General features: G+C 42.0%; 1 protein-coding gene across 2 annotated transcripts in view; it reads right to left on the reverse strand.

Annotated features, from left to right (window-relative positions):
- Nucleotides 1-1,155: 1,155 nt before the first annotated feature.
- Nucleotides 1,156-14,194, reverse strand: part of ZNF335 (zinc finger protein 335) — a 272,021-nt gene continuing 258,982 nt past the window's right edge. The window contains exon 28 of one of the 2 annotated variants that reach the window (XM_078651910.1): nt 1,156-4,406. In XM_078651910.1, the coding sequence (XP_078508036.1) occupies nt 4,288-4,406 (119 nt within the window). In that variant the 3' untranslated portion in view covers nt 1,156-4,287. The remainder of the gene's footprint in view (nt 4,407-14,194) is intronic. The other variant, XM_078651911.1, reaches the window with a different exon arrangement.

The following is a 14,194-nucleotide window of genomic DNA, read 5'->3' on the forward strand; positions in this document are numbered from 1 at the left end:
GCACTGAATACAAGGGTGCAGAAGACTCACGATTTTAATCTTAATGAAGAGCTTGTTTGGAGCAGGACTGTAATCCTTTCTGTACAAAAAAACCTGGAAGAAGAAACCTGCTTTTTAGGAGATAGAATTGGGTACGATATTCTGCAGACTCAAATACTGAGGAAATGTCCTTGGAGTGTGACTGGGAAAACGTGGTGCTAAGAGACCCTTCTTCAGGTTTCTGCACAAGATGCGAAGAAGAGTAAACGGGCCAACAAGCTTATCTCTGGTGGGAGTATCAGCCAAAGAACTAGTGGCCAGCTCCTGAGCGCCTTAGGATTCCCATCTTTATAAAATACCCACTCATAAGGGTGCCTTTATGGCTATGCCCTCAAAAGGCACTTAACACAGTGGCGATCTCCAAAGTTCATTCTATATAGTTTTCCATATAGGGTGGCTGACTTTATAGACAGTACTAAAATGTATGCTGACATTTTTCTTTTCCACAGTAGACCTGCCATAGAAATGAGAGCAGAGAACTACTTATTTAATGGTGTACAGCAAACAACCATGTAATACATGAAGATAAACAAAATGCAATTAAGATACACTGCTGCCTTCAAAACCAAATACTGAAGGCATCAGCCCCTCTGACCTTGATGTAAATGTCCGAGACCACCCCTTACAGGGTACAAGTCATTGTGTGTGATGGCTATGAAGAAGTCACAAACACGAAAAACAATAGAGGTTACTGAAAAACAGCAAGAGAACAAAAAAAGGAGAACTGGTCACTAGCACTATCTAAGAAAGCAATTCGGAAACAAAGAAAAAATAAATAAAATCACCATCAATGGCTCGAGGGTTTTTAAACCTTGTGATGGGAGGATGCTGCTCAACAGCAGCTAGAGGACATCGAAGAACAGAAAGGGCAAACCATAGACGAACAGTATATCATGCATGCAGCTCAGCCAATGTTCTGGTTTTTACAGTCGGGTGAAGTTCTACTATCCCTAAAGTATTGGAAAGAGACGTTCACATTGTATTGCTATCTCCCAACTGCCAGAGATCTCTCCCCACCTCTAGACGCTATATTTTCATATTTCATTCATTAAGAGAAACGTGTAGCCTCTGAAAAAATATGCATTCATTGGTTTCTTTACTTTTAATTTCCCAAAATATATTATGTCTCTGCTCAATGACACATACATCATTAAGGTTTAATATATACATACATACAAATATGTTACAATCAGGTTTCGGACTTCCTATATTCATAAAGAAAATATCTCAATATACAATCTGAAATCCAACTGCATATATAAAAATTCAGTATCTTCTTGATTGTTGTTTTCATTAGACCTCATGGATTTTAGGCTAAAGAATCAAGACACTGATTCAACTGAGATGTCCTTGGTCATGTGAAGGTGCAAAATAGGTGCTAGAAGCAATTGTGTATACTGAATAGGTGCCTCCTTTATCTGGATTCCTCAGCACTTGGCTCTTCCCTTGGCACTCCATGTATTTTACGATAAAACTATTAGGGAACCCGTGGACATATCACGGATGACAGTAGTTCTGCAAGTGCCTGAATCAGAGTGATTAACTGCATTGCATATTATTAAAGAGATATATATTAGTTTCATGTGAATGAGAAAAATGAATTTAAATTAATTAACTTAAATTGTAAATTGTTAATAAACAAATATGGGCTCTCAACAAAGTCTGGTATCACTAGAACGTTGCACATGGAGCAAACACAATGTATGTGCTGCCCATTTTAACCTGAACATTAAAAAATAGCAGTTCACCATACCTTTGTATGAATTTCCAAATCGAAACCTTTGTGTTTTAAGCATCCTGTAATCTTTTAAAGAACCTGCACTGCTTTAAAAAATCATCTTCCATTTGGGAAAACATCAGCAGGAGTTCCCCAAGACCACTGCCTACTCCCCCACAGGTTGACAACACAAATTAAAAAAGGGAAAGGGTGCAAAGAGGTATCTGTAACTGTTCAATGGGTTGCAACTATAACTGCATTCGCAAACCATTGAAACATTGCATGCATAATCTCAATTTTTACACCCTTCAAAACTGTGATTTGGTATGGATCGCAAGACTCCTTTTACAAAGCCAAAGAACATTTCAGACTCATAAATGGGTTTTGTATATTAGATAAAGGTATTTTACGACTACCAACCCAGCGATTTTGCGAACTACGAAGTTTGCAATCATAAAATCCTTTTGAACACCTGTCCCTTAATTATCTTGTTGCTGATGAAAGTGCAAGTCTATATTCCATACCCATCAAGGCTGAAACACATGTGGACACCTTCACAGTAGGTGTACCAGAAAATATATACTGCGCTAGACATCAAGTGACACCACTGGTGTTTACCCGCTACATCAGCTTCACTACGTCACCAATCCCTCACTGCACCATATAGGCTTTCGACTTTCTAAACACTGTTACAGTTAGTCTGTTCATGTAGTTACTGTACCAGTCATAAACACATACCTTTTGTCGCTTTGGTGTCTCTTGCATGTTTTTCCCATTGCCAACATAGGCAGATTCCTTTTTTTTCTCACTAACATGACAAATGCCACATTTGTTTGTAAGAATCTACAATCTAATCTGTTGTGCAGTACCCCACTGCCATCTGTAACATGTCTACTGGACTCCTTTTTGTTTAACACTTAGTACCCTTATTTGGGTACCTACTACTGAGTGGGCCTTTGCTTTGCATCTTAAAACCAAACTATATTCAACTGTTTGGATCGTAGTCTAAATCTTGCTTTAGGATCAAGCAGTACAAAATGCTTGATGTGATCTTCCCCAACTTCTAACCAACTAGAGCTATCCGTTTTACACGAGACCCATGAGCACCCAGCATTTCCTGTGGTACTCTGTAAGACCTCTCAGAGACTAATGCTTCAATTAAAATTACCCTTCTCTGGGATCCACTCAGCAAATGGTGCCTTCTACGGCAGTTCACCACCAGGAAAGGATTCAGGGTCCAGCAATTCACTCGTTGTCAACAAATCACCCAATTTACTTCCACCTGCGCTCTTTTTATGTTGCAGCTACGAGAATATTACTATGACGCAATCAGAACCTAGCAGTTCATGTCTTAGCCTTTCCTGCCCCCACACTCAATACCACCAAAAACCCAAACACCAGCCTTTCCTAACACCCATTGATTCCACAATAAATTCAGTTCTTAGATGATTCCAAGACAGTCTCGGCAGCCAACCTCTTGTGTAATACACTATTTTACAGAATATAATTAACATTAATAAATACTGGACGTTGCTTGTGGAGTATTACCTAAGGGAGTTTTGGTCTGGATCCTTGACTTTAAAATGACTGCTCTTTAACTCAGTTTCTCAGGATAACCAGCATTCGTCAGGGAACACTGCCCATACAATGTCCAGTTCTTCCTCGGTCATATGTCTTCCTCTAAGAACATTGAAAGGATACACCACTGTGACACAACACCGTCTGTTATGTGCTTCTTGCTTCATTTTGCTGGAAGATCGTTTTCATCCCATCAACACCCAATTCTCATATATGGCTGCCCACAGACAACACTTCATGTTGCGTCTAGTCACCTGGAACAGTGCTAGGAACACCAAGAAATTGCCTGCACACCTAGCATTTCCTTGTGAATTAAATTTCCATGAGCATTCAAAGAAAGAATACTACCTTGGGCTTCTCATTACTAGGCTTTCAGAAGCATTTTCAGGATACACTAGCACTAGTCCTATATATCATGCTGTGTGTTAGTACGCCTATCCAGCATTCATTCCTGTTCGACACTCAACATGATGGCTATATCACCCTCAATCTTTCCATATCTAATTTACGTACAAAGTTTCCTTTTGGTTTTGTACCCCTATGCAGATAGTCCTTCTCTTGCCTTGATTACAATCTCCCAGAAACTACTGCACACAATATACAGACTATGGCATTAAGGAAGACATTAAACAGTGCTATATCCATGATGCACTGTGATGGAAGGAGTCACTCAGTCATATGTGATGATGTCGTGCAGACGCAATCCTATGGTTGGCGGTTTGTTATACCAGCATTTCGTAGTCATATGGCTGCAAGCAGCCAATGCAATTAAGGACCTCTTACTAAAGCTTTATAGTCTCAGGCAGATGATGGGGTTTCTCAGCTCAAATAAGACGATTGCCTTTATCAGTTAAAACGTAGGGTAACGTTTCTCTGCTGTCGATCGATCAAAGTTTACAATCTCCAACAAAAAACTGTAATCCATCATAGATTCCATGGTACAAATGGAATAATTATTCCTCCAACGTAATGACATCATACTGGACACCATGATGGTATAGCTGCTGTATCGGATTAGAGGCTTCTGTGGTGAATACAGTCTGAGTCTGGCCCACAGATGGATCTGCAGTAGCTGTGGAGGAAACAGAAACAGCAGACACTTAAATCAATTAACTCGAGTTTTTGTGGGATCTTCATAAGCAATAACACACTTGTGCCATGGAAGCACCTCACGAATGTCACAGTGTTAGCAGTAATGCTTCAAAGGAGCTGCCAGATATATATATATATATATATATATATATATATATATATATATATATATATATATATACACACACACACCCCTTCAGTGCGCTAGGACATGAAGTCCATGCAGACTAGCCGAGCATGAGCTATCAGTGGCATCATTACATGGACACCGTGAAAAGGTAGACTTAGGATTTTTTTTTTAAAGAACACGTTACTTACTGTAACATTTTTTTCTGATTGATCAGCTCCCAAAGATTACTGAGGTGAGGGGCACCAGCCTGGATCTGGAAACATTTTTTAGAAATATGAAGTCATTGGTGCCCGGTGGTCTTGACTGGCGTCAGTAGGAGTGACGCGCAGCATTGGAAGTGCTCCTGCTGCAACAATGCCAATTTAATAGATTTGCATAGCATTGGGCCCTAAGCATGCTTCTGATATTTGATCTGTCGATTCCCAAACCCCATTAAAAGACTATGGACGGCAAATAAAATAAAAATAGTATTTCACACCTCCTTGACAGAGGCGGTCGGAGAATGGCAAGTAATTTGCAGGTTAGGTCACATAGATCAACCAAAATATTACTGTAGTAAGTAACTCCTCTTTTGAATGAATATTTCCCCTTGTATGAACCACTCCCCAAGCACCCAGAGCGGCGAGGTACGAGAATACCAGCTGAGAAATGTACAGTGAAATCACTGGAGAACTGCTTTCCCTAACTGTGTCTCATTTCTTGCCTCTGTCGCTAAGTAATAGTGATTTGGGAATGATGGCTCCAAAGACCAGGCAGTGGCTGTGCAGGATGATTGTATTGGGACTCTCCACAAGGGAGCTGAAACATCAACCATGCCAGGAGCAAAGAGCTTGACCCTTGTGGGTGCTATACACCAGCCAACTCATAACAGAGTTTAACAGAAAGAGAAATTCTTCTTTAAATGCTCTGTTTCCTAATTACTCTGCCTGTTTACAACACTTTAAATACTGGAAAGAGATCATCATGCACTCTGAAAGGAGAAGTCCTTTAGATGTAGCGGCTAAGAGCCCTTCTAAAGTCTAACCTGTGTAGCCTTTCATCTTCTTTCGGAGGGTGAGGAGAAGGGGGAAAGAAGGCAGGTGAAGTGATGTCTCATGACATATGAAACTCCTTTGCTACCTCATGCCAAACTGAGAGCTTAAACTTCAGAAAGACCCCGTCGTTTGAGAACACTATGAATGGAACATAAGTCAAAGGGTTTGCAACTCACCCCTTTCTCTGGCTGTGGCAAGCCACCAAAAAGGCCACCTTTCAGGAAAGGAAATTTAGGTGGCAAGAGGGGATGGGCTCCAAAGGGAACCCATCAACAACAGCAAGACTGTCAAGTTCTCATGGTGGCAACATGAATGGTTTCAGAAATAGAGGCAGTTTTAATAAAGGTCATTGGTAGAGAGCTTACATGCTAGCTGATATTGCTTCAAAATATCCCTTTACTATGCAGTTGTTCAGGCTCTTTTCAGCTGGGGGTACAGCACACTATAGAACCTGAACCTGGACAAGATTGTTAGCCTGCAAACATTCAACTGAATTGTTGTGCCACCAAGTAGTGAAGACACACCATCTGCCTGAACGGACAGATTTAGTGATGAGCTAAAAGCTATCCTCTTCATAGCACAAATTTCATCATGCAACATTTACAGCTGACTGGCCACTGCAGAGAGCATGAATACAAGTACTTTAATTAAGTCCCAGTACATTAGAATGAGTTATTGTGCTGAGTCCTGGCAAACACCTGCTCGAAATAAGCACTCCAAATATGGAGTGAGAACACCATGGAACTAGTTTTGCTTCCTTGTGACAATCACTGCTAAGAACAGTGTTGCTAATTGATAGGATGGCCAACGGTGAGAAGCTGCTCCAACGTGTGAGTTGTTTATCACAGTGACATGAGTTGGGACAGCACTAAGGGCTTTTGGAAGAGTTTGGTGGATGGGTACTCTGTCACAAGCATGATGGATATCCCATCCACCTTAATAAAAGCGACACATGATATAATGCACTTTTGATAACACAGATGGGATAATACTCATGTCTGTAACAGAGTCTCCATCACAGTTCACTATTAAATCCTACATAGTACTGAATTTGAGGACCTTACATCAGCATTCCAAATGTATGGAGAAATAATAATGTAACCTAATCAGGAGAGAAAATCGGTGCTGACGCTGGAAGATTGCAGACTATCGGGCACTTCAGATTTCTCTGGGGAACTGAGGATACTACACAGAGCTAGTGAGCTACGGTGCCCTTTACCAGTTAAAGACTCAGACAATTTGCCTGTTACTGCCTATGCTAGATGCTCCCTGCTGCCACGAAATATAGGCAGCATTGGTACCTAAGCCAGATGACTGCAGAGAGAGCCATGCCAGGAGGGTTCCCACTGCATACTGCTGGCACTGCAACATGTTAGGTGACTGTGAAAAGCCTCCGTGACAATCCTTGCATTACTATTTTGTAGGGTGTAATTATTGTTTCTGGTTTTCAGTTAAAACTGATTATAACAGATAAAACACTACCAAAGGAATAATTTGCTTTTCAGTAGAAACTGGGAAATACCGGATTTTGCTTCTTTGGTATCCTCAGGTGTCAAAGCAATACAAATGTACCCTCTAGATAGAAGCTATTTTCTGTGATTGATGCTCCCATCATGGTCATAGATTTCAAGTCAGGAACTTAATATGACCTTTTGGGCACCTGCAAAGTTCCTGGACTCACTACATCTATTTCCACCCCTATTTTGGGATCCTCTCTCATCTCATGTGACTTCGCCTTATTGTTTGCTGAACATTGCCGCGTAGTGGCAAACAGCGGAACTATATCCAGGGGAAGAGGCCCACCATGATGTCATTATCTTTCACTGAGGGGTAAAAAGCTATATTTTGTGAAAGTTCAGTTATCAGGATGATGGCAACAAAGATCACTGTGCACGTCGACGCGTCTAAACCACTGTCCTTCCATAAAGCGCTGTACTCAACACCTCTGTTCTTAGTTTAACATTCTAATGGTTTGTAAAGCATGTCTATAGGACCTGCCTCCTTTCATATAGAAGAACAAGAACCATATCATGAATATCTTCTGCAAGCATGCGCAGGACCAGAAAGGGTCCATGTGCTGGTTTTTCTGAAAGTGTTCTGCCTACATTAACTCAGAAAATCTATGAGTTGTCAATAAAGTTCTGGCTGTGCAGCTCAGAAACATGAAAATCAACCACTGCTCTGTGTTGCCTAGTATGTTCTGCAAACCACACAATTTGATCAAACTAGGTGCACAGACTCATTTCAGAGCCTGCATATAAAAAAGCAACTTTAGCAGGTTCTGTATACAGCAGCAGCATTTACTGTTACCTAGGACCCTATAGTTAACAGTATGCCTATTTATTCCATAGCACACATTGCCACTGTGATCAGGTAGTTTAAGAATAGGGACAGATCAGACACTAAAACAACACTAAAATGACATGTAATACCCCATTCCTTTCTTGGTACCTCAAGACAAAGAACATGGCATTGTAATAGTAGCTAGCTATAACTTCATGTCATATATATAAAAGTTTAATTCAGTGGAGCTTTGTCACTTATCTGAAGAACTGAGCAGCAAGAATGTGTGTTTTGTGCCCACCTTTAATATTTTATCTGCTTCAATAACATTTTAGTGAGGTGCAACTCTCCATCCATGCACATAATTCACAAGGGGTCAAACTGAACTGCTAGACAGATGCAATTGAGACAGTCATGGAGGTAAGACAAATAATGAAACGTTACTACTAGTAAGAGCATATTCAAAGAAAAGGTACAGAGAAGGGAGTTAGGAGCAGGAAGGAAGAAAAAATCTATAATAGGAATGATGAGGGAAGGAAGGAAGGAAATAAAAGCCAAATTCTTTCTAAGCACTGAAAAAACATCCCCATAATTTTAATGAAGCAAATAAGAGAACAGACACTGATAACCACTGATGTTTACACATTTTATACATTGGAATATACTAAGACCCCCCAGCAGAATTCACAAAAAATAGATACTGAAAACCAGAAAGCCTAGATTTAATATAGAAAAGACTAATGACTATGGACCCTTGAGCGGGGTAGGTGGTAAAGTCGCTTGGTTGGATGATTTGAGATAGAGTCTTTGACTACGCGCTGGCCTCTTCTGACTGTCGGAGGTCCTCCTCGGTCCCAATGGGTTATATGGAACACAGATCTGTGTTTTAGATCCACAGTGCTTCTGATGGCTGATGTGGCCATCTAATTTGACATGAAGATGACATTGGAGCTGTAAAGGATTCTGTCGCTTTTGATGTTCTAGTGAGTGGTTTTGCAATTGTGTCATCCCCCAAAAGTGGACTGCTGCAGTTGGCAACTAATGAGGACTACATCATGGTGCTTAGTCGTTCCTTGTTATCTTCAACAACTTGCTGAGCTTTGTTGCTGAGTATTGTAGAACCTGTTTGACAAACTGATTTTAGTGACTTAGACCCTTTTATTGACCCCAGGGCCCGGGGGATCAGGGGATGACACAGTTGTGCTTGCAGTAAAAAGGCGAGACTGAAAATCCAGATTGTGAAGGAGACTGCTTTGCAGAAACCTTAGAAGCCATTCATTGCGATTTTGATACCTCTAAGCTTTCTGTAACTCTAATGTAACTTTTTTTTTGCCAGAGAAACTATTCCTAGAGACCACTCAAATGTTTTACTGTAAGGGTGCTCCACATCAAACAGCAAGTCCAGCAACTGTGCCTGGGTATCTGCCGACAGTCCAGGGGTTCTCATCTAGGTATGCTGTCTCATCACCAGGCCTGTAACCATGGAGCAATACATGGTACACATGGTATCCAGCTCCCCTTGAATGAGTGAATGAATGAGAGAAAGAGATTTGTGTAGTGCGCTTGTTACAGATGGTGCTGGCCTTGCACTGGTAAAGACCTCCAAAAAAAGAGAGTTTCACAGATAAACCAGAAAGGACTGGGTAATGTTAGTGAAGAACAAAAGATTCCTTTCTGTGTTGCTCAATTTGATGCTGATCAATCAGCCCACATTAAAATAATGACCTTCTAACACTTATCATGACACCGTTAAATATTAGCTCAAAACACGTAATTTTCTATTTCTCTCAAGATCTTATTCTTTATAAAACCTTTTTAGTTTAAAAATTGTTAATACACATTTAATGAAACATGATACATTCATATACTCAGATTTACTTAATTTAACAGTTTTTGCTTACAATAAACAGGGTTATTGTGTCTAACATTTAATTGAAATACAGTTCCTGAGTATCTTCTCGATATACAGCAATAAAAAATCATAACAAATTGGTACACAAATCACAATAAAAATTTTTTTTACAGTAAGATAACATAAGGACCTAATTTTATCTTACTGTAAAAACATTTTTTATTGTGATTTGTGTATATGAATGTATCATGTTTCATTAAATGTGTATTAACCATTTTTAAACTAAAAAGTTTTTATAAAGAATAAAATCTTGAGAGAAATAGAAAATTACGTGTTTTTAACTAATATTTACCTGTGTCATGATAAGTGTTAGAAGGTCATTATTTTAATGTGGGCTGATTGATCAGCATCAAATTGAGCAACACAGAAAGGAATCTGTTCTTCAATTGCACTGGTAAAGGAAACAAGCTACAGAAGGTAGGAGACACGCGAGCAGAAACAGCTTTGCAGCATCACGGCCAGCTTGGCAGAGTTCAAAAGTTGTCATGTGTTCTGGCAAACTCTGCACTGCCAGGGAAGACATCTTCTAGAAGGTGAAAGAGTATCTGGCTAAAAGGCAATGTGCATTACTCAATCTAAGGGACAAACTGCCTAATGCAAAAAACTTCTTTACCAATCCATCTAAATGCTTTCACGCTGAGCCCCGTGGCAATGATGGGAAAGTATTAGCCTTCTGTTGAGTAGATTAAGCTTGAAGGACGAGTCTTTTAAGCATGGGCTTTTTGTAGAAAAGAGTCAATCCAGAAGGAACTGCCTTCATTTTCACAGACACAGCCCCAGCAACAGCTGAAGTGGATCAAGGCATCTCTCCCAAGGCTCCTTCAGAGGCTTCAACAAGGCACCAGTAAATGATAAAAAATACTTGGTTGTTTGTCTTGCTGTTTTGGTGTTAGTACAGAGGTTTAAAGCCTCAGTTGCCTTCTGTATCACTGCAAAAAAAGTATATGCTTCACTAATGGCTTCTCATCAGACGGAAAGAAATTTTTTGAGGAAGCATCCGTCAAGCTGCCACTCTAAGTGCATGAGCAAGGATACATTTGTAATTAGAAGAGTCAAGAGGTGATCAATTGTATCCCTGGGAGGGAGGCCTTGACACTATAAGGCGTCTAAGTATGAGGATAATAAGTCCTGGAGAATGTCAACAGTCTCACATTTGTTATCTTATTTATCTAAAATTCCCTCAAATATTCAACAGAATGTTTAAGTGCTGTTTGGTAAATAAGGCTCATCATAGGTGTTGGAGAAATCCGACCAGGTGCTGAAACCGAAGCCAATAGTGATGCAGCAGATGAAGTGACCTGCTTCAATTGCATAGAAACGGCCACAGGCTGTTTGCTGGCATGAGACCAGGACAGCTGAAGCTAGTGCTACATCGGAGTCAATGGCACTGATTAACCTGTGGTGACTGGCAAAGTTACGCTGGTGGGTCTAAATGGACATAAAGGCCTTCTGGAAGACTTCATCTTGTGCTGGAAAGTGTCAGGACAACTGGAAATGTCTCAGAAGAGTCTCCTTAGACTTCCTCCACATGCACAATGAGTGAGTGGAGTCTTATAATGCGCAACTTAGCCCAAGGGCATCAAGGCGCCTGAAAGATCGTACGGCTTGTAACACTTCTAGTGCAGGACTACGGATAGGCCTCTACAAAGAGCCAAGTTTTTAATGCTTTACGAAAAAGCATGATAGAGGGTTGTCCTGCCAGATCAGGGGGAAGAGTGTTCCACAGCCTGGGCGCCAGGGAGGAAAAGGCTCTCCCTCCCCACCTTACTTTGTGAAAGCGAGGGATTGACAGGAGGTTTTTATTAGAAGAACAAAGAGTTCTACTGGGTAAATAAGCATGTAGGAGGGACCTAATGCCCTCTGAACCTGAGCCATATATGGCCCCATGAGCAAGACAGAGGATCTTAAATGAGATTCTAGATTGGATGGGCAGCCAGTGTAGATTCTTCCGCCCAAGGAGGCTGAGGAGAGTCTAGGAAGATTAAGAACCAGCCTGGCCGCCGCATTTTGCACTATCTGTAGGCGCTGGATACGATTCTTATTAATGCCTGAATAAAGTGCATTACAGTAATCCAGTCTCGAGGAGATGAGAGCCACAGTGACTTGCTTCCGGGCTTCAGGAGAGAGGTAGTGAGCGATCTTTCTCAAGATCCTGATGATACCACAGCAGGTGGAAACCGTCCTCCTGACCTGACGGTCGAAGGAGAGTGTGGTATCTATCATAACACCCAGGTTCCTGGCAGATTGAAAAGGAAGGGGGCAAACCCCAAGGGATGCTGACCACCAGTCACTCGACCAGATATTCTGGTCACCCCCAAAGATCAGAACTTCTGTCTTCTCTCCGTTTAACTTCAAGGAATTCTGAATCATCCATTGAGAGACTGCATCCATGCAGTTCCTGAAGTTAAGAGCGGAGGTACTCACCGAGTGAGAGAGGGAGACCATGATCTGGGTGTCGTCAGCATATGACAGTACCTCTAACCCAAAAGATCTTACTAACCTGGCGAGTGGGGCCACATAGATGTTGAAAAGTGTGGGGCTCAGGGAAGATCCCTGGGGGACCCCACAATGCACAGGTTTAGAAGGGGAGAGGAATTCACCCAGCTTCACAATGAGCTTGGTGAGTGCGTTCGTGGTGTCTGTGGTGCTGCACCAGGGAACAACCCAATCATAGCACCTGGGAGCGAGAGGGTGTTCTCGACCACCTCCTCATATTTGCCACTGCTGACGTTCGCCTCCTGTTCCTGGTTACCTTTGGGGTGCATGAAGGTACGGAGGTTCAAGGCTTTTATCGTAAGAAGAACCAAAGCACTGCAGTCAGTCCCTATGAAGGTCGGTCACAGACATACACTTGAGGTGACAGTTGCAGAGCTTGAAGCTGAAAGATTTTGGAAGTGAAACTGTCACAGAAAAAGTCAAAAGAAAAAACATGGAGAAAACGGAGGGAAACCTACTGTTTCTCAATCCCTGCATCCGGGAGGAGTGTGTCAGTGCTGTGACAAGAATGAATATGCTACTTACCAGTATGCATCTGTTCTTGGCATGTAGGGCTGCTAACATTCATATCTTAGCATTAGATCGCCGCCTAGTGTTGGGCTCGGATGATTGCACATTGTTGTCCTGGAAGAGTCTTCGAAGTATCCTGAGATAGGTGGCTCCTCCCCTGGACTACAGTGCGCATGGGCATCGGCTCCATCCCCAGATTGTTTTTCGCCATTGTGGCAGGAGATGGAGTGAAAGTGTAAAGGATGTCCATGCTAATGAATAAATACAATAGTATATCTGCAGCTGCGACAGGCACCGGGGAGGAGGGCGGGCGATATGAATGTTAGCAGCCCTACATGCCAAGAACAGATGCATACTGGTAAGTAGCATATTCAGTTCGAGGCATGTGGGCTGCTAAATTCATATCTTAGCATAGAATACATAGCAGTCCCTCCATCAGCGGCGGTTGCCCGTGCCAGCTGCAGAAACCTGAAAAAGTGTCTTGAGAACAGCCTGTCCTACAGCTGCTTGCTGCTTGGAATGCACATCAACACAGTAGTGTTTTGTGAAGGTATGTGGTGTGACCCACGTGGCTGCTCTGCAAATATCCTCTAAAGGAATGTTCCCTAGGAAAGCCATGGATGCTCCCAGTTTGCGTGTGGAGTGCGCTCTGGGGGGTATTGTTAAAGTGCGCTTGGCTTTCTGATAACATATCTGGATGCACTTAACAATCCACCTGGCTATCCCTGCTTTAGAAATTGGGTTGCCTTTGTGTTGTGGTGCGAAGGCAACAAAGAGTTGTTTTGTCTTTCTAAAGGGTTGTGTTCTGTCTATGTAGTACATCAACGCCCTCCGTACATCTAAGGTATGAAGCATTCTTTCCGCCACCGTTTGCGGGTTTTGAAAGAATGCTGGTAAGTCGATAGTCTGGTTAAGATGAAACTGTGACACCACCTTAGGAAGGAATTTAGGGTTAGTGCGTAGCACTACCCTATTCGGGTGAATTTGAATGAACGGCTCTTGTATGGTGAGCGCTTGCAGCTCACTGACACGCCTCAGAGACGTAATAGCTATCAGAAAGGCCACTTTCCACGTAAGGAACTGGAGCTCACACGAGTGCAGTGGCTCAAATGGTGGCCCCATCAGTCTGGTGAGAACGACGTTGAGGTTCCACACCGGAGCTGGTGGCGTTCTTGGGGGAATGACTCTCTTCAGACCTTCAAGGAAGGCTTTAATGGCGGGCACTCTGAAGACAGAGAGGTGCTGCCTGTTCTGAAGATAAGCCGCTATGGCTGAGAGATGTATCCTAATGGAAGTGTACGCCAGATTGCACTTGTAGAGATGTAACAGATAGCAGATGATGTTGGGAATAGATGCATCTAGTGGGTTGATGTCATTGGACGTACAGTAGATGACAAAACGCT

Source organism: Lissotriton helveticus, chromosome 7, assembly GCF_964261635.1.
Source record: "Lissotriton helveticus chromosome 7, aLisHel1.1, whole genome shotgun sequence".
Lineage (NCBI taxonomy): Eukaryota > Metazoa > Chordata > Amphibia > Caudata > Salamandridae > Lissotriton > Lissotriton helveticus.